The sequence below is a fragment of the Leuciscus leuciscus genome, assembly GCF_965113295.1.
Source record: "Leuciscus leuciscus genome assembly, chromosome: 25".
NCBI lineage: Eukaryota > Metazoa > Chordata > Actinopteri > Cypriniformes > Leuciscidae > Leuciscus > Leuciscus leuciscus.
Window position 1 is genome coordinate 20035300 of NC_138724.1, and position 22078 is coordinate 20057377.

A 22078-nucleotide genomic window follows, 5' to 3' on the forward strand; every position below is an offset into this window, starting at 1 on the left:
TAGTAGCCATTGACTTCCATAGTCTTTTTTCCTACTATACAAGTAATTGGCTACCATCAACAGTCTGGTTACCAACATTCATTAAAATATCTTCTATTGTGTCCAACAGAAGAAAGAAACTCATGCAGGTTTGGAACAACATGAGGGTGAGTAAATGATCCCTTTAATTACAAATAATATGTAATAGAGGAAGCAGACCTGCAGTTAAACTAAACCAACACATTTTTAATACAACTTTGGCATTATCAAATAGTCAAATTCAGAGTTTAATTGAAGTGTACTTTAATTACAAAGCATTTACATTTAGCAATGAACGTATAATTAGCACGTCAGTAGTATCAGACAAAAGGCTAATATGGATGCAAATGCTTTAACCCTCAGATTAGCCCTACTTTGCTACTTCATATGGTAATATCCTCATTAGGGGAAGTCCAACAAAAGACTTAACAGAAAACAGTTAATATGTAGATTTTCTTTGTGGCTCTAAAAATATTTCCTGCTTGCCTGATTAATATTATGTAGGTATATATTTTTTAGAGTCCTGTTAAGTTAGATTTACAATAAAAAACAGATGATACTGTTTTCAAATGCCCCACTTTCCAAAGATTACACAGTTCAAATATAACTGCACACATGCCAGGGCTTACAACTGGCACTTAATATACAAACACATGGTAAATCACTTAGATTGCTTGGAAGGTTGGTTTCATTTGACATTTGGAATCAGCAGCTTTGGTTACCTCAAACTACATGTAAATGCTACTGAATAAAGCGCCATCTTGTGTTTGTGGAGAGGAATGATGACACAAGAGGCCAAAGGTGGTTGACTGCAATGCAGCACAAACACACAGCTTGTCTTGGCATTACCCATGGCGTTTCCCCATGCAGCATTAGGCAGTCACAGCAAGACAGCTAAAACTCTGAACACTTCCCTCTGATATGTGGAATGCACAGATCTATGAATTCCAGGGAAAATTCATGACTGAAATAATCAGGCCATGGTGCTAAGCCTCCTGTGACAGGATTGTGTTGATCACATGACAGTGTGTATCAAAACAGCTTTACGGTTTGTACGTCTCTGAAAATTAAGAACCTAAAGTGACAAGACACCAGCTGAGGGGTGCTGTGTGTGTTTAGCGTTTTGACGTTAGCGTAAGCGTCGAGGAGACTCTGAAGATCTGAGGCAGCATGTTGCTCAGCTGGTAGAACATCTCCTCTGAGATACTCTGATGGTAAAAGACAATCAGAAAGACAGATTGATGCCACATTCTTTAATAAATTGCTAAACAATGTAACTTTGTTAGTAAATGACTTTAGTAAAAGGCTTAGGGTCAGGATGTTTTTTGCATTAAATTGACCAAAAGTTAGACTTTCACAATGTTCCTTGAGCAGCAAATCAGCATATTAGAATGAATTCTGAAGGATCATGTGACACTGAACATTTAACAATATTTTCGACAATATTACTGTTTTTACTGTATACAGATCTTACAGACCCCATATTTTTGAATGATAGAGTACATATATATAAAGTGTAAGTATACAGTGTGTTCGGCATCTAGACAACAGGGTTTAGTTTAGAGGAGTTATTTTAAAAGGTGTTAAAGAGTAAAACAGGCAGCTGTGAATGTGAAGAGTCCACTAAGCCTGTAAGCATTTGTCAACCGATGGACACTATTGTTTGAGATTACAGTTAGTATATTATGCTTTATTTTTTCTACTGCCAGTACATTTCCTGAATAGTCACTTATTAGATAAAAAAGACACTGTTGTACTGTCAATGAGGCTAAAACTAACCTGTGGAACAAGGAACTGAACAGTCCGTGAGATTCCTCCATCCCAGGAGGCCATTTCCATCATAAAACCTAAATAAAAAAGGCAAAGAAGATTAAATTTGCATTCTTACCATTATCATATTGTTTTAAGTAGAGATAATGGAGAAAATGACTTCTTATTTGACACAGAAGATAAGTAAATATGAACAACAATACTCAACTAAATTGATTGATTATACTACTGTTATTGACCCTCAAAAGTAAAAATTACTTGGAAATTACTTGAATATGTTGTTCTCAAATAATATGTAAAGAATAATTAAATGTCTTGCAAAATATTATTTAAAAAAAAGAAAAATAGTATATTAAAGAGGCCATATTATGCTCTTTTACAAAGTGTTAATTTTGTTTTTAAGGGTCTACAGGAATAGTTTTTCAAGCTTGAATGTTCAAAAAACAAAAAATTTCAGATATTTGACATTGTTGCAACACCTCTCTTCCCAGTCTGTCAGTAACACTCTGTTTAGTTCCTGTCTCTATGAAGCCAATCCTTCCAAATAGCGCAATGTGCTCTGATTGGTCAGCTGGACCAGTGTGTTTGATTAGTCAACCACTTCAAGCGGGTTTCAGAAATATCACGCCCCTTACCATAACCAAAACTTTCAACACATTACTAACACTACTCATATGCCTTCTACGGGAGTTATTTAAATGAGGAATGTTGTGACGTGTACATTCCCAGAAGAAAACTGAAGACTACAATCAAGTGCTTGCTGATATAGAGAATAACTCCCTTTGGAGTGGACTTTGTGCTTTGTAACTTTGCAGACCTTTTTCATGCTCAAACAGCAACATTACACACTAAAGAAAGTTGAAAATGTAAAAAAGCATAATAGAGATATTTGTTACTAGTAAGGAAAAATATCCACATTAAGGCTGGTCTTACACAACCAACTAAACGGGATGGGTATATTTTCAACTAAAATATTTTACAACCCAGTATTAGATGCCTTTAAAACCAACATTACAGACAAAAATAATCAGAATGTAAACAAATTATATATAGGCTATTGATAGAATATGTTGATAATCAATGGCAGTTTCTGCACATTCTACATTTGTGCTCTTTGCATGCCCACCTTTCACACACTTGAAGACCAGCTCAGCTCGTTTCAGACACCAGGGAATGGTCATCTCCTGTACAGAAGAGGAGGAAGAGGAAGAGAGGGATAAAATCAGTGACTAAGATAATATTTAACCAGGATGCAAAAGTACCAAACAACTCTTTGTAGAGAAAAACTTCCACAAAGTGAAGAAGAACTACAACTTCTCATACAGGACTATTCAGATCTCAAATTAATTTCACTTTCATTTTCATGTCACACGTTTAATATTTTACTATAGATCATTTTGTGATGAGACATTTCTGTGTAACAGCAATATAAATGCAGTAGTCGCACTTATCTTGTTGATTTCTACAGACATTCGACGATAAACTTTACAGATGTCCAAAGTAACAATTACTTTACAGACATGTACGTCCTAAAAACGAATCCTGTCCCAAAAGGGCTTAAGACCTCAGCCTTATAAGCATCCTTGGCCTTTGGCTGGGAGAACACACAGTTCCTGTTCAGATGAAAAACATTTCCTGAACACTGAACATTCCTCAACATCGGCCTGTGGTCAGAGAGGCTGTGATTGAGGCTTTCGTTTACCCAGAACTACACTGGTCAGTCCAGACGGCCTGATCCAAAACAGACTATTTCTAAATTAAAGGATGAGTTTTGAGGTTGAGCATCCAAGTAAAAATTTAACCTAAAGTTAAAGAGTTCAATTTAATCAGGACAAAATCTCGGTACCACATTGGTTATCGTTCATTATTTAAATTATATGTCGACATTGGTTATATACTGCCTGATATTGGATATTTTATGCATATTCCTCTTTTTTACATTGTCAATTACCTTTGCTGTCACCTTATGCTCATTCACAGTTAATCTTTTTTTTTAAACTAATAAGTTACATCTAAAAAAATATATCAATTTTTAATGTTGTGATGCCTAAATTTAGTGATTGGCGCTTTGTGAAGCTTCAAAACCCTTGCAAATCATTTGTTTTGAACCAGTGATTCGCAACATGTTTCAAACGTTCAAAGTCACGTGATTTTAGTTAACAAGGCTTCGTTATGTCATAACTGTTTCGAAACATTTCGAAATTTCAATGGTTCGCTGCTAGGGGGCAATGATCTCTGTGAACACATGAACCAGTGTCTACATAGTTTTATGAATTTGTAGACATTTTTAATGACACATTTGTATAATAAGGAAGAGTTGAAGTTAAAAGTCTCTTATTGGCCTGATTAACCAAGCTCTCCATAAAACAAGCCCTACAATTTATTAAATATTATGTTATACAGACACTTCATATTTAAAGCTGCAACACTAAGTAGGATTTTTTACCTTCAAATAATGTTTCCAAAATCGTTTCAGTGGTTCATCAAGTCGTGACAGGGTGAAAGGCACTTACGCCACCGCTTTGCGGTCCTTTATCTGGTATATCCACGCTATGTAAGATTGCCAGATCGGGTCGCGTTTCTGTAGTTCTAATGAGACATAAGAAAACTACAAATTTGACTTGCTTTACGGCAAGCGTTACAATTGTTGATTCCAAAGCCGGTGCTGGATAAACACCGAGCGTGCGAGTACGACAGTAGGATGCGATAGGCTAAATTATTTACGACAGAGGTAATGGACAATTCCGCTTCCAACCTGTAGGGCGACCGCAGAGAAAAGTTCCTTGGTGTTGCTTTAATGGTTTTAAATGATTTGTTTATTGCATTTAATAGATACATTTGCAATTGGTTTGTAAAACGTGTGTTTATGCACGTTTTGGATGGGTTTTCATTGCATCTACACTGTTTTTACCAGCAGGCACCACCAGTTTCAAACTGCTTCGAAAATTTTGCAAAGCATTTCCCATCACAACCTAAATTCACTCTAGGATTCAAAATGACGATTTCTTTCTTTATTTATATGTTCATATTTTAAGTAGAATAGAATTGTTTGCATAATAGGACATGGCCCTTTTCATTTTCCACACATCAATGCAAGCCAGATCACATGCTTTGGCTTGTTAATAAATTACAGTAATTAAGCGTGCACAATGAAGCAACATTTTCAAGGAAAACAAATGCATGCTGAATTATAGGAACACCAATCACAAGTGAACAGAAATGCTTTTTGCTTCTTGAGAGCAAATATATCAGATATATGTAGCGTGACGCAGGTGGTTAAAATGGAATGTATTGTTTTGTTTGGCTGCTTGTTTGCATGTTCTAGAACTAGATGCCAATGTAAAGGGCCAAAGCCTCCAACATTCCCACAAAAACATCTTAATGATGGTAGTTGGCAGCAGAATGCTCTGGAACACACTTAGAATGTAGACTGTTAAAGATTCCAGTAATAGAAAAGTTGAGGCTGAGTTGGGTTTTTGAACACCCTACGAAATTTAAGTCCTCAACTACAATTTTTCAGACGTTCCAATCAAAATTGTGTCTAGCGGCTCAAAAGTTCAGGCTTTGGACACTTTTGGGAATTCAGACATGAATCACTCCCATGACTTCACAGATGCTTAAATAATATAAACATAATAGGGCTGTAGCTATCGATTATTTTAGTAATCGAGTATTCTACGGATTATTCCATCGATTAATCGAGTAATCGGATAAAAAAGTGTGGTAATAAAAATAGATCCAAGTGAACAACAGCCTTTAAAATGACTTAAAGACAAATAGGTAACACTTTACAATATGGTTTGTTAGTTACTCAGAATGAACAATATTTATTTCTACAGCATTTATTAATCTTAGTTCATGTTAATTTCAACATTTGCTAATACATAATTAAAATTAATGGTTGTATTTGTTAACATTAATGTAATGAACTAACATGAACAAACAATGAACAGCTTTATTTGTATGAACAAATGTTAGTTACAGATGTAGCTATTGTTCATTGTTAGTTCATGTTGATTAATACATTAATGTTAACTAATGAGCCTTAATGTAGTGTTACCCAAATAACAATAACAAGCAATAATTATTGGTTCAAATAAAGTATCAAAGTAATCATATGTGTTTTATTGAACAACGCTGTTAAAATACACCATGTAAAATATATGATAACTAATAAACATAACATTTAATTAAAATGTCAACTTAATCTTTCATATTTGGTCACTTCTGTACGATAGAAATGCAACAGCTGCCGTAATTTCTTGAAAAGAACATGTGCACGTCAAAACATGCAAGCAGTGCAAGGGTTAAACTTTTATTTTGAAATCGCGATGAACAACAATTCGCACATGAGAATATATGCGATTGCGAATATATTTCTGAATATATTCAGAAACATACTTATGTATTCTCCTGTGTTGGCGAAGATTTATAAATGAGCTGCATTACGAATCTTGTGAAACGGCGCAGACTGCGTGCAGATGAACGTTATAAGCCACACAAACTCACAGCATGCAAAGATGGAGTTTGAGAAACCCGAGACGCTCCACGCATATAAATGATGACAGTAAGTTACTATGAAACACGCGTCCGGGGTTTTGCGTTCCCAAATGCACATTATTGGAAACTTAAACAAACAGCACATGCAGAGACTGAGTATACGTGTGGAGCAGCGTTTACTGTGAACGGAGCTGAGGTAGGCCTATTTTTAACACAATCTGCACGCATGTAAATAATTCAACCGTCATGCTTCTCTGTGGGAGAAAAAAAACAGCGCATATATTTATTTAACTTAATCTAAGCCTTTGTGATTTCACAATATCATGATTGTAAACAGTTAAATATATCGCGTAGCCTTACGCCCGTTTCACACATACTCCGTGTGCGGTGCGTGTTGCAGTGCGTATGCAGTGCAGGAGCAGCACATGCAATAGTGCTTTCACATATTCTGCGTTTGCAGTGCGTAACTGATCCGCTGCTGCAGGCTATAACACAAATACATACTCACTATTTGTATTTCAAATCCAGAAGTTATCAGCAACTTTTATTTAAAAAAAAGTTTTTTGTCAGCATTGCAATTCTCTTTGTACACATATACACTCTTTAATAAACGTATTCACGTTTAAACACAATTTAAACAACATATTATTAAATGCATTATTTCTATATAATTATATATTAAGTTGCTCAAGCAAGTGGTCAAATATTTAACCATGTACTTATATTAAATTGCAACTTAAAATTGACAAAACAGCCGATTCTCATGCCTTTTCTTTTTCATTTAAATTAATACAATAAATCTTGCATGTCACAACTTGTTTTTCCACCTCCACGAATGTGACAAGTGTTGTTCATTATGTCGCCTTGTTGAGGTAAATAGTAGCTTTCCTTGCTTTACCAAAAACGTAGTAGCCTATATTTAAATACATTTATGGTGAGTTTTACTACATTTTATTTAATTAATCGCATTTATGGTGAAATTACAAAATTTTCAGGTCAATCTGTATTCATTTTGACCACGAAACATGCGCTGTCACTTTAATTCAGCGTTTGCAGCACAGCAAAAATAGACTCGGTGCGGAAACGATCTCTGCACTGCTGTATACGCACCGCAACTGGAACGGATCGACGGACTGCAACCGCGTGCAGTGTGAAAGCTCTAACCTGTTAACATGGGTACGGAAAAAAATACGCACCGCATACGCACTGCAAACGGAGTATGTGTGAAACGGGCGTTAGAAAACTGTGTAATGCGGTTCATGGACTCTCGTCTGTGGAATGCGCCACTTCCGGTATTTTGCCGGTTACTCGACACGGGTAAATTGCAATCGAGGATTTTTTTAAATCGAGTACTCGACTTTAATCGAGGAATCGTTACAGCCCTAAAACATAAGTCATTGTTTGTAAATAGTTCAGCAATAAAAATGTTTTCTTTAATAAAGTGAAATGTCATCTATCTACTCTTACCTCAGACATGTCATGCACCAGCAGCAGTGGGATGGTGATGGTGGTGATGTCATGGGTGCAGCAGACCTTCAAGATGTTCCTCAGGCCCATGATGGCCGGGTCCCGGGCTGTGATGTTCCCCGAACGCACGTTATCATCCACACAGAGGTGGAAGACAATATGAACCTCAGACAGGTTGGAATGGCGAGAGATGTAGAATTCACCTTATGAAAAACCACAGCATGTTAGGACTAATCAAACAGAGCGCTAAAAGCATACGGAAATGTTCGAATTACCTGGGAGGATATTGGAGGAATTCCTATCTATGATCTTATTTTTGTCTTCACTTCCCCCATTTCTTGTCATCTCTACAAAACAAAATCAAGATGTGTATTAGTGTAATGCATCCAAATATGTTGTGCTTCACTTTTGAGTTTGTAACTATCATAATTTTAAACAATGATTGTCATTAGATTTATTGGACACAATAATTTTTTCCATTCTATTCATCACACATTAAAATCAGTACAACGAATACATAAAAATAATGTATAAATACAATTTACAATTTAAATATTATACAATTCTTATTCACATTATAGTAATTGAATTTGGGAGAAAATGTGCTTAGTTTTCATATACAAAAAAAACTAAGGCAGAAAAATGTATACAAAAAAAAAAACTAAAGGCAACAAAAAAGTAAATATTTATTTTAATAATAAAAAAGCAGGCTGCTGTGAATTGGGTTGGGAGGATGTGCTTAATTTACATTTATGTTTCATGTTATTTCCTTTTGATTTTGGGATGAAATGTATATGTATATAATATGTATAAAAATTTCAACCCCTGTATGTACACTACCGGTCAAAAGTTTGGAATAACTTAGATTTTTTAATGTTTTTAAAATAAGTCTCTTATTGTACCAATTACCACACAATAAAATTTGAATCTCAGTGGTTTAAATTCAATGTAAATTACTTAACAAAAGTCGAAAAGCAAAAACAAAAAAAGATATTATCATGGTAATAAGAGTTCTCTTTCACTGTAGTAATTAAATATGCAACAGTTATTACAAAGAGTTAGCAAAATGAAAAACTGTAGCAGTGCACTCCACTTTCTGCCAAAACATTTGTGCATCTTGAAAAAAAATGTGTATCAAGTTTCATTGTAGCCTGTCATAGTCCCTGTCGAATGAAACTGAACACTTCCTCGTGGTGGGAATGAAGTTGGATATGCGATGGTGCAATGCAGAGGTGCTGGTTTTGGACGGACACAAACACACTCACACACACACACACAGTTGTTGTGTCACTCACCGGGCTGCTCTCTCTGCTTGCTGCTGCGCTGAGCTCGTGCGTACAGCACCACCTGCTGGATGATGTCCAGCTGCTCATCCAATCTGGGGAAGTGGAAGTCTGTGCACTCCTTAGACACTGTTGCAAAGTCTGAGGTCATAGGAACAATTGAAGATGTTATTACGTTAGCTGTCTTTTATTTTGACTTTTGCTTATCTTTGCAACGAAATGATATAACTTATATACGATACCTCTCTTGATGCCACTGTACGAGTTGACTCTGTTGTCGACCAGCAGCACCAGGCCGCAGAGCGATGTGGAGTAGAGCGAGAGGGCAGTTTGCAGTCGGCGTAACTTCACCCCACTGCTGCTGTGCCGACGGTGCTTACAAAAGTCCAGAACATCAGATCGCAGCAGACGGAGATTGTGCATGGTCTTCAGCTGAGCCCCTGAAAGACAAATATACGCATCACCTTGATGGCTTTTTGTATCCGTTTATTTAAAAATAAATATTTTGATGTACGGTTAATATTGGATATACTCTACTGTTCAAAAGTTTTGGGTTGGTAAGATTTTTAATGTTTTTGAAAGAAGTCTCTTATGCCCACGGCTGCATTTATTAGATTAAAAAAATACAGTAAAAAAGTAATACTGTGAAATAATTACAATTGAAAATAACTGCTTTTTATTCTATTTATTTCTGTGATGCAAAGCTGAATTTTCATTAGTCAGTGGCACATGATCCTTCAGAAATCTTTAAAACATGCTGATTTGCTGCTCAAGAAACATTTCTTATTACTATCAATGTTGAAACAGTTTTCAACAACCTTTTTCAGGATTCTTTGATGAATAGAAAGTTCAATAGGACAGCATTTATTTGAAATAAAATTATAAATGTCTCTAATGTCGCTTTTGATCAATTGAATGCATCCTTGCTGAATAAAAGTATTACTATTTCTTTAAAAAAGAAATTACTGAATCCAAACTTTTGAACTGTAGTGTATACTGGTCGATATCAAATATTTATGATATTTGATATGTTGCTGTCATCTAATGCTCACTTAGTTAACATTTTAGTTCATATTTATTAACACTAATATTTTAATAACACTGTTAAATCTCAAACATTTTTGAGCTAATCTCAAAATGTATGTCCATTTTTATACTGTACTTTATAGTGTTGTGGCATCTAAATTCTATGGAAGCTTGTTTCCACCCCAGAATAAAAAAATTAAAAAGGTAATTGTGACTTTTTATCTAAAATATTATCACAAATCTGATGTTTTTTCTTGCAATTGAGAGTTATAAAGTCAGAATTGTGAGATTTAAATTCAATGGCGAGAACACAATTGGACTTTATAACTCTATAAAACACTTATTTAAAATTACTTTTCATTTGAATGCCATGAATTTACATTTCAATTATTAGATTACGTTCTTGCCCAGAATTTTTAAATGGGTGCATCCTTATGTAGAATGGCCCGAAAAATATTTGGTTAAAAATGCATGAATGTGCATCAATGTCATTATATTAGATACTAAATTATCAAACATAAAGGCAAATAATATTGCAAGCAAAACATTTCACAAAAATACGTTTTAAATCTAAACAAAATGCATTTGGACCCTTTCTGGTCAAACATTAATTGAACATGTCCACTACATATGATCAAAACGTTGTTAATAATGACCTTGAGAGGCAGACTGAAAACACATTGGAAGTAGGCGTAAATCCCCGCGCCGGTTTGTTGTATGTGGGTATTTTTATGTGCAGTTTTGTAGCGCCCAATGTTTCCAAGGAAACGCCATACCTAAGTGGATGGTGAAGCTCTCCTCCAGCTGTCGCTGCTCCTCGAAGAGCCGAGCCCCCGCTTCCCCTGCCTCCCCCAGCTGACCGGGCTGCACCTTGATCTCCTCGCTGAAACACAAATAACAAGCTCAACTTCTAAAGTTCCTCGCCGTCCATCAATCACAATGATAAATACAGTTGTTTTGCCGTTGGCTCAAGTGTAACACTATTCACTCATGTGCTAGACGGTGTCAATGTGTCAAAGCGGGGATGCAGTAAAAATCAGTTCGAACTGAAACCGCATCTAATGTGGTGTTAAAAACATTCACAGTCAAGTGAATAAGGCAGAATTTCCTAAATCAGAACCAGAAGAATCTCTTTGAGGATGTTACTCGCACATGGCCAGCTTTCAGCTTCTCTGTGTCTGATTTCTACTACTATCCACTTCACCACCTGACACAATCATTGATCACCTCGGCAAGGATTCATAATCTTAATGCCATCAGTGTCTTTACGTCTTTCTCTTTCACTCACTTTATTGTGCTGTTGTTGGGGTTCTGTAGGTCCCGGTGAAGCTTCATCACCCATTCCTGGTACTCGTGTTTCTGGATGCCTGTGACATGCTTCAGTTCACTGGCCCACTTGTTCTCTAGCACCTTCCCATCACAAAAACACCAAACAGAAGAGTCTGGAGTCATTCATATGTTTTGCATTATTATAGTTTGTTTCAATCTGACTGACAGTTTGGTCTTACTTGTTGTGCATCAAAGTGTTGGGCAGCCACGGTATTCACATCCTGGTCACACAAACTCTTTCCCAGCTCCTGCATGACTTTATTCATCTCAACAGCCTGTCTGTAAAGACAAATTCTAATATTTCATTATTTCATAGTAGGAGTTTTGGACTTTTGGACATGTTTCTTATGAAGATATATATATATAGCTGACAAATCGATTAATCACATCAACATAAAAGTAAGTGTTTATATATATATGTGTGTATATATATTCTTATATATATATATATATTCTTATATATACACACACTGAAGACTGGAGTAACGGCTGCTGAAAATTCAGCTTTGCATCACAGGAATAAATACGTGTTTTTTGTAAATTTTTAAACAAATAAATATAGCCATGGCAAGCAGAAGAGATTTATTTAAAAAAAAACATAAACAAATCTAACACCACAACTTCAAATAGTAGTGCATATATTAAAAAGAAATAAATTATTTGATTCTTTATTATGACAATTTTTTACATAAATATGAAACTATTATTTCAAATAATAGTTTTATATTTATGTAAAAAATTGTCATAATAAAGAATAAAGTTGTGTCCAAATGTTGACTTGCATTTCAGTCACAGGTTTTCTATTCAAACAATTAATATAATCATTATCTTTAAAAAACAAAGTACACAAATAAAGTACTCCATCTGCCCTATTATGCAATTAAACAAAACTACTTATTTTTGACTGAATACGGAGACATTCTGCATTTACGTTCAGAGCTCATTATCCAAATTGCACTCCCTGGCATTTTGCCTCATAAAACAGAATTCCATCTCACTGCAAACTCCCACACAAACCTCTCCTGAAGTTTCTTGAGCTCCATGTCTCTTTCGCTGATGAGCTCAGAGACACTGACAAAGTAATTGTGTTCCAGGTTGAGAAGGGTCTCTGAGGCTGGAGAGTGGATCAGTTCATGATAGACACTCGCAAAATCCTCGTCCCAGCTGGGTTCTTCAGGACGGGCATGTTCCAGCGTAGTCTACACACAGAAATGATACAGAACATACACACTTACCAGGGTGGCACAAGAGTAAACGACTTGCTGACTACTTGTTCTGTACCAACTAGTCACCTACTGGAAATACACAAATTGATTTCCCTAAATGCTTTTGTTTGTTGTTGTTTTAAAGTCTCCCTGCAGTCAATAATTGTATCCATTAAAACTCATCTTAGATCATCAAAATTACCTATCTAAACGTTATAATTTTTTTGTGAAAATAATATTTTCATGCCTTAAAATAGCTTGAATGTAACTCTACACCCTTGATTCAATAAGTATACGCTGAGCCATGAAAATTTGTCCCTGTCTCCACTCAATCACACCAGCTCGGACTTCCTGATCCACTCGATCAACTGTAATAAATGCTACATAGTGGCGAGTGGAAATACTGGTTTAATTTAGCCATCTATGTTTATACCAAAAACTGATTCAGAAGAGTGAACTATATACAAGCTCGTCAACAAAAGTCGATGTATCAGAATGGTAATGCGTTTTATGTATCGCTCTCTACAACGGTAATTGATATGATTAGCCTTTGGCTTGACTACGTTCTCAAAGAGCTAATAATGTGTTGCTAATATGTTACATAAATCATGTTCCCGTTCGCCATCTCAGAGTCAGACAGCTTTGAGTTAGAAACGCTTTGAACATTATAGAACGTCAGTGGAGAAAGGCATATAGTTCATCATAACATCATAATATACATCATATACATAATTCAACCGCTATATTGCTATATGTACATGATTTTTCCTGTCCCTTCTTAAAGGTGTTCTTGCGTTCACTATGCAGCACATTGACAGGATTGGTTACATGTTTGTGATGGTAGGAAACGGGTGGTTTCAAACTGTGTTTTTGAGACTGTCTTTTTTTCACTGCAGGTTTAAGGAGAAAATACTCAGCAGCGATTTTTTTAAATCTTGATGTTTTTATTAATATTTATAGTTCATATTTTTTTCTAAATAAAATAATAGGTTGTTTAACCTATTTCTATACATTAGATGAACTTTTCCTACATATTTTGCATATGGAGAAAGACCTGGAAGCTTAATTAACCGCTATAAATAAAACCATAAGAATCTTTTTACACAAACAACCAGGTGGTCGTTAAAAGGCCACTTGATGGGCTTGAAATAGATTGGAGAGCATCCATGTGTATTTGTGTATGGCTGCTGTAAAATGTTAATGGTTATCCTGTGTGCATAGCTGTGAGCCATCAGCGCTTCATAGAAAAGGGAGGGGGCGGATTCTGCTTTCTTTTTATAAGTTTGCTGGAGCAAGTGGAAGCAGAATTTAAACTGCAATACTTTGAAGTGCTAATGCAGATGGTCGGGCTGACCTTCTTAAATGTGGAAATAGGACAGATATTCTGTTTCAAAGGAATTATTTGTGTGGGCAGAGCCAGTGTGATTTATTGGTTTAAAAGACAAATTAGCAAATTAAAAAATTACTGATATTGAGTAATTCAATTGATTTAACTGCATTGATGCTATCGGATGGAATAATTAAGCTGAGTAATGGACCTTAATCAGCATAGCGCCATAATTAATTTTTGACGGGAATGAAAATGAGATTGTAAGGGATATAATTGCAGTGCGTTCAATGCATTGTACTGTTGTGTAAAAATCATAACAATTGTTCAGCTGGCAAAATGTCTTTCCGAAAAAAAGAAAAAAAAACTTTCAGAAGCTATTTTCAGTTTCAGTCCGAAATGGATTTGGAGGATCGAAATCAGTGACCGAAACAGACATTTATACTACAGGGCAGTTGAATGCTTGAATCTGATTGGTTGATGAACGTTCTAAGGTATGCAATTATTTTCAGTATCCAGTATTCAGTATACAGTTCCATATCACTTCAGTGATTGCATGTTTTTACTTAACTTGTTAGTGAAGACTTCATTAGCCTATTTATTATTGTATGTTTTAATAAATCTGTCATGAAAACAAGTTATTACAGTTTATTGTCGTTTAAAGGTTTATTTCACCAACAAACTTAAGTAGAAACAATTCTGTTAATAAAATACTGATATAAAAACTGTCTTAGGTGTAATTTAAATGTTTGTACAACTCAGTTTTAGCTATTTGAGTGTTGATTATTAAATTAATTAGATTCATTAATTGGTTATTATTTATTTATCGGCTTCGGTTTTCGGCAAGCACAACCTGAATTTTCCGCTGGTGCATCTCTATCTATGACACTAACTTTGCAACATACACACTGTTATTAAACTTAACTGAACAAACATTAAACAGAATTGAATTGAATTGAATAAATGCACTATTGCCTTCTGTTGAGCTGCTTATCATAACTTGATTAATAATTAATGAACTTTGCAACATTGAAACAATGATTTGAAATTGAAACATACTAAATTAAAGCTGAAATATAATGCCACTATTAACATCTGTAGAGCTGTTAAACAGATTAAATTGAATTCGATTCAAAATTGACCTGTTTTACTAATGTGAAGCTGCTTTGAAACAACCTGTATTGTGTAAAGAAAAATATAAATAAAAGTGACTTGACTGATATACCTACTTAATAAAGGGAAATTGATTTAGAATTAAAAGCTGAAGTGGTGCTGGTGTAGATGTAGAAGGAATGAAATAACACCGAAATAATTTAATTATTAGATTGAGGCTCTTACCTCAGAATAGGCCTTGGCCCATATATTTGTAAGTTTGTTGACGTCAACCTCTCCAGTAGTGAGTCTCTGCAGGGCTGCCTCTGCTTCTCGGTCGTAATCTGCTAACATTTCCCTCTCTATGAAACTAACGAGTCTGTTTTTCAAGTCTAAAATCAAAGCAGAAGCGTTAGAGGGTTTACACAGTAATTCATATTCACGACTTGAAAATAATGTGTTGATAAACTGAGGATTGAATCTGATACATGTTCAAATAAATGTTAATACGTTACCATTGTCTACAAAACAGGGGATTTTATGAAGCAGCATGATCCGCCCATGAAGATCACTGACATTTTCTTTGAGTGGGAACTGAAGTGGAACTTTGAGGACACAGTGATGTTTTCCTGCCTTAAACTCAAACACAAACTCCTTTTCAACTGTATTGGTTTTCCCTTTGTTTTTCCTCATCTTAGCCTGTATTCAGAGGACAGACAGACAAACAAATAATGGATTTACAGCATAGACGACAGATGCTGACATAACTATTATGAATGCTGTCTAGTAGGGCAGCTCCCTAGGTTTTGAGACACAGCCATAGGTTCTGTAGAGATGGACTGAGACTGTAATATATGGATAAGCACGTCAAATAACTTTGCCGTCGTGATGTAGCCAGAAATTCTCGTTAGATAAATACAGAAAATATGGATGCAAATATCTGTTCATAACTAAGCACATCGTTTTAATTTTCTTTTCAACAACAGCTAACATCACACGAATAAATTCAGTGGTCGGAAACGAGCTCGTCCCAGAAGACTAAAAAAACACATACAAACTCAAGTATGTTTGAAAATCAAGTGTGGTTGAAATTCACGGCTATTATTTGTGCATTTTTTCAGTAAATTGTTCAATATTATTTGCTTGAAAGACACTTCCGGCTTACCTCCGCTTGTTTTTACTCGGCTAGCTGTCAGCTGATAAGCTAGTGTGCAATTGGTAACAGCAGATTCTTCTCGACAGGAGGTTTGTCGAAGAAAAAAAAAAGTTTAAACTAATTTATTATAATCTTTTATTTCTCAATATAATTATCATTTCATATTTCAGACCAACATACTGGCCAAAAGTTAGCAATAAAAATTAAATATTTGAGTCCTCTCCTGCACAGTTTACAAGCAAAAATCGATCACTTAGGCCTAACTAGTTATATGTTATGAAAAATGTGAATCGCTGCATTTAAAAAAATAAATAATTGCTGCTTATTAATCACACAAAATCTGATTATTCTTGTAGGCCAGTATGAAAATGTTTGTCTACATGTAGGCCTGAAATCTTTGACTTGTTTATCGGATATAATATAGGCTATCTTAATTAAGATAATAATTAATAGAGTAGCATATATTTAATAGGATATAGGCCTTTGTGTGGGCCTAATGGCACTCGAGGAACTAAATGGTCCACTGAATAATATAAATTGCTTTCGTGCTGCAATAGTGTAATATTAATAGTAGTATTTTGTGTCACTGTATCATTTAGGATGGGACACTGTTGCCATTGAACAGAAGCATGAGGTGTGAATACAGGATTTGTCCTCTGTTATATAGACAAGACCTCTATTAAAGATGCATGCTGTATCAGTTACAGGTAGAGTGACAAATTTGTTGAGCTCTTTGTCTCTTGAAGCCTATAAATCACACACGGCACTGTCTCTTTTCACTTAGTCATGAGGAAAAATTAAGACATCATCGCATAATCATGTGGCCTGAGTTTCAATAAAGCCTGCTTGACTAAATGGAACTGAAAGAAAATTGATACGTAGTGTAATGTAATGTAATTGCATGGTGTTCTTGCTATTATAATCAATATTTTACTGGTATAAAACCAGCACATAGAGGCATCACAGAAGAATTCTGTCATTTTGTCAGCTTTTCTGAAAATCACGAACATTTGTCACCACATCTCATTTGATTTGTTTAAGGGCATTCTGTGATGGAAATTATATTTTAAGTATTTTTGGAGAAAAATGGCTGACTTTATGTGTCATAGCCTAAATAGTATAAATAGTAAAAAAATAAATAAAAATAAAATAAAAATTAAAGTATACAACAATAATATTAACATAATATTTTCACACTTTTTGCAAATCTTGACAAAATTGCATGCAGTAAATATTTTTCATTGTTTTCTTAACATGTTTTAAAAAAAAATAGTTCTAAAGCTTTTCATTAACACTGTTGTAAACAACTTTCGAGAATTTTTCTTTGTGGCGTTGTTGGTTGTGATGAAAGGGACAGTCATAAAAAAAATGTATAGCCTATAAATCATTTTCACGTGATAAATATTGAAATGGTTTATTGCATTCATGTTTAAATCATACACATATTCATATTTATATATAATTATTTATTATTTTGGATATGCTTAGGGTAAAACAATATCATAAAAGATTAAAAAGATTAAATCTTTTTCTTTTTAGTTTTAATAATAATAAAAAAACACACATCTAAAGTGGCCAAAGTTGAAGCAACATCCAACTGTGGCTTTACTTCCATTTAAACGGAAAAACAAAACTTTCAATCGTATTTCACGTTGTATAATCTCTGCGTTGTAACGTTGTCACCATGGTTACGGCGGCCACTGCAACGAGAGGGAACACGCGCGTGGGAGGCGCGCCACCTGCCTGCCGCCCTCATCAGTTTCACTCTGCGCGCTGCCGTTTACTACAGTTCACTAATAATCCATCAAATATTGGCTACTCGATGTGAAGAAGATGGACAGAAATGTATGAATTTCCGTAGACCATTTTAAATGAGGGCATCTGACTATGGACAAAAAGTAAGTAACGTTAGTAGTAGACAACGACGTTTCTAGTTTGTTGTAAAGCCTATAGTTGCATGAAGTTGTGCAAGTTAGCCTATAAATTTTTCAAAGATTTATGACATCTGCAAAAATATGTTAATGCTTATGATGCTACAAAGAGTGAATAGAGGACAAATCTGAAGAGAAAATAAATAGGCTATATGAAATACGTTACCTTTTTTAACCAGCTGGGGTCACTAGCTCGCAGCTTCCGGCACTATTCATATATATATATATATATATATATATATATATATATATATATATATATATATATATATATATATATATATATATATATATATATATGTGTATATATTATATCATTAGACTGAATGATACACTGGGCATTAAACTGCACATAATTCTATATCCTATATAAATGAGTGTTGTGAATATTTTTCTATATAGTTTTTCTATATGAATACAGTTTTTATATTACATGTAGGCCTGGCCTACACTGTAAAATGAAAGACATTTGAATCAATAAAATAAAACAAAGATATTTGGAGTTTTACAAGAAAATACTTTTCAGTCTTTTTTACTTCAAAATTACACGTTTAAATCAATGTGTTAATTGCTGAGTGAAAAGAAATTGAACTGCACCATTTGTTTCAGAGTAGCATTTCCTAAAACATAGATCATTTTTTCTTTGAACAGAAAAGCCTCAAGGAAGAAACTAGAAACCCTCATAAAGGAGAAGAGCATTAGCCTTCCTTTGGTGAAAAAGGTAGGTGAATTTAATACATTGTTCAAAGGGATGACTCATAACATCATGCAGCAAATGTGCATATAAACAAACCTCTATTAAAATGTTCATAATGGCTTTAACTTCAGAAAATGGCAGAACTATCTGTTTGTTGGACCAATGGCAGATGGAAAAATTCACATAGGTACCCAATATTGGGTATACAGGGTCTGGCCAATACCACAACATTGATGCAAAGGTAAACCCATAAAGCAATTACAACATGATGTTATGAAACTGGGTGCCTGTTTCTGCTGACATACTACATCTACCCGTGCATCTATTTTGAAAATACTGCTATTAGTTTTTTTTTAATGGATGACAGGTTGGTGACATTTGTCCTCTGATTATTGCAATGTGCCTGTAAAACAGGAACACTGGTGGCATTTTGCCTAATGGCTGACCTGTTCTGCTATAGAGCGAATAATGTCCTCCTGTTTCCAGATTCAGCACTGCATGTTTTTAAAGTGGTAGTTTATCAGAAAAAAAAGACAGTTTTTTAATCATTTACATCATTAAAATGTCATTCCAAATCTGTATGATTTTCTGTCTGGAATGGAATACAAAAGATGTTTAGCAGAATGTTCACGCTGCTCTTTTCTAAACCAAAAATATAGGATATTATAATAATATCCTAGGTTATTATATAACTTTAATTAAGGTTTTTCTTTTTTTTTTGAGCTTGACAGCCCCTTGTCACCATTCACTTTCTTTATATCCAAAGAGAGCATGAACATCCTGTTAAACATCTTTTGTGTTCCATGGAAGAAAGAACATCTTTTATGGAAAAACAAAGTTAAACAGGTTTGGAATGACATGAGGGTGTATATGTCACAATTATGTTTAGTTTGTCTTATTCAGGGGCGATTCCAGGATTTTATAAATGGGGGGGCACAGGGGGGACCAAGAATCAGTCAGGGGGGGCCAATCAGAAAATTCTACTGAAAATAAATACTGGTTTAGAAAATATTAAGCACGATTTCCAAAGTCTTGTGCAATGCCAAGTGCTCTAATATAGATGGTATAAAATGTGTGTGTTTTGCATGGATTAGATAACACGGTTCTGTTCCAATAAATAATAAATAAAAATCACACAGACATTATTTAGTAATTTAACATTATTTTATTTACTTTACTTTTTGCATTACTTTATTTTCAACACAAAAATTAAATGTGTGTGTGTGTGTAAACATTCTCAGCATGAAATGTGCCTGTTCCTGTGGGTTAACTGCACCATCACATGTGTTATGCTCTGCTCTGCCTCAGAACAGCTGTATCCTGCGTTTTTTTGTGCTGGCTACCAAATAGTCTGATAAACTCATCCATGTCCAGGGACTTGGCTCTCCGTGACTCTACACTGAGCACTCCCAGGTCACTCAGTCGCTCATCATACATGTAGGCTACATACCGTAAACACTGACGTGTCGTGGGGTATCGCTCCTCCTGTTTTCAAAACGCGCAACTGTGCTTGCTTTCTCTTCGCGCGAGTCTCAAATCAAGCAGTGATTGACAGCGCTCTGGTCCAATGGTGTGGTGGGTGCCGTGGTGTCTCTTTCCTCCGGTTTTAAAAACGCCCAACTGTGCTCGCTTCTTCTTCGCGTTCGCGCGAGTCTCAAATCAAACAGTGATTGACAGCGCTCTGGTCCAGTGGTGCGGTGGGCATTTTCAGGTTGACAATAAATCTAACCCAATGAGATTGGAGGGGGGGCACCAGGGGGGGCCAGTCATATTCCAGGGGGGGCCGGTGCCACCCCGTGCCCCCCCTCTAGACACGCCCCTGGTCTTATTGGCTGTTTACACGAAACCATTTTCAACTAAAAACGGAAGACTTTTTATGCCGTTTTGGCCGTTCATTTACACGACAACTGCGTTTTGGGTGCCTGAAAACGCAACCTTTCTAAAAACGGGTTTCAAAGTGCAAGTTTTTGAAAACGGTCTTCGTGTAATCAACAAAAACGTGAATCTGTGAAAACGATGATGTCATGCACATGCGTATTACGTGTTCAGTCTATAGTGTTTCATCGCCATCTAAAGGCCTGGCAGCAGAATACAGCGTTTTTTTTTAGTCGTTTTCACGGATCCGTGTGAATGGGCATCGTTTTGACAATGGTTTCCTCTGTACGTGGAGAAAAACTTCTCAGTTTTAACTAAGCATATCGTTCTCGTGTAAACGTACCCTTAGTTTGGTTTTCCCTGTTTCCATCGTCAATGTTAATGTGGTTGCGTTAAGTTATTCTCCTGGGAGTTTTCTGTTTTGAATTTATTAAAGGCTGTTTTTGTTTCTCCACTCCTTTGTGTACTTTATTACACCAACAAGTGACAGCATAAATGGCGATAATTTTGATTGATTGATTGATTGATTGATTGATTGATTGATTGATTGGAAGAACTATTCCTTTAATGTAAAATACACTATAGACTGCAGAAATCATGAGCCCAGGATTCAACCTGAAATGTGAAATCAATGACTTTTTGAAGATATTCTTGTCTTGAGTGACTGTTGCTTTCTTTGTTTGTAGAATAGCGTGAGGATTTGCTTAAGATTAGTCATGGATTTAGTGTTAGACTTTTTTATTTTTTATTTTTTTAGTTCAATCTTTTTGCATCTGTGCTTTACTTCTGCACAAGATTCTCACAGCGCATCCCTTTAATACGGCAGCTGGCAGAAAAACTAGACCATTTGTTTTCTGAAAAAGCTTGTTTCAATAAGAGTGAGAGGCAGTAAAGACCTTGAGGCGAGTCTCTGAGAAAGAGCCCACTTCTGCTCAACAAGTCACACTGCCATGGAAACAGCTGTTGCACTGAATGTGCTACTGAATGTATTACTTTGGAACTGTGGACTGGTGCTGGTTTCAATTATTTTAGTGGAGGTGTTGCGTTCCCACCATTCCTTTGACTGCAGGAGAGATTCACTGAATGTGGCCCATCTGGACATGGCACTGTACTATCATTAGCTCCAGTTTGTGCGTGGAACATACCGTCCATCTGTACTTACTGCTACATATTTTCTAATTTAAGCTTGGGAAGATTTATGGCAAGCTATTAATAAAAGACTGTGTGAAAAGCAGTTTTTTTGCAATTGTATATGTTTTGTTAAGATTAGGTTTAAAGACTTTTTATGACTGTATGCGAATATTAAACAGCATAGTCAGCACAAATGCATATTGGCTCAATCCTTTTAATAGCAACTATCCAAGATGTAAGGCAGCAAACGATTTCAAAAGGCATCCATAAA

The 22078-nt window shown here is 35.4% G+C and overlaps 2 protein-coding genes across 5 annotated transcripts in view; one reads left to right on the top strand and one right to left on the bottom strand.

The window, feature by feature from the left end:
• Positions 1 to 204: 204 nt before the first annotated feature.
• On the bottom strand, positions 205 to 16316 carry ferry3 (FERRY endosomal RAB5 effector complex subunit 3). Of its 2 annotated transcripts, none has more exons than XM_082159436.1 (14): positions 16183 to 16316; positions 15533 to 15716; positions 15264 to 15409; positions 12411 to 12592; positions 11573 to 11672; positions 11353 to 11474; positions 10841 to 10947; positions 9281 to 9478; positions 9051 to 9179; positions 8031 to 8102; positions 7756 to 7958; positions 2915 to 2972; positions 1798 to 1865; positions 205 to 1226 (listed from the first exon to the last, which is right to left on the bottom strand). In XM_082159436.1, the coding sequence occupies exons 2-14, from the start codon at positions 15708 to 15710 to the stop codon at positions 1134 to 1136; spliced, it is 1656 nt and encodes a 551-aa protein (XP_082015562.1). In that variant the 5' UTR covers positions 15711 to 15716; positions 16183 to 16316; the 3' UTR covers positions 205 to 1133. The 2 variants fall into 2 exon arrangements, with proteins under 2 accessions (XP_082015562.1, XP_082015563.1); XM_082159437.1 differs by lacking the exon at positions 16183 to 16316 and adding an exon at positions 16072 to 16151.
• A 1632-nt stretch (positions 16317 to 17948) lies between these two features.
• Positions 17949 to 22078, top strand: part of dyrk4 (dual-specificity tyrosine-(Y)-phosphorylation regulated kinase 4) — a 35663-nt gene continuing 31533 nt past the window's right edge. For 2 of the 3 annotated variants that reach the window (XM_082160156.1, XM_082160161.1), the window contains exons 1-2: positions 17950 to 18071; positions 18756 to 18825. In XM_082160156.1, the coding sequence (XP_082016282.1) occupies positions 18061 to 18071; positions 18756 to 18825 (81 nt within the window). In that variant the 5' untranslated portion in view covers positions 17950 to 18060. Of the gene's footprint in view, positions 18072 to 18755; positions 18826 to 22078 lie in introns of all 3 variants that reach the window. The other variant, XM_082160155.1, reaches the window with a different exon arrangement.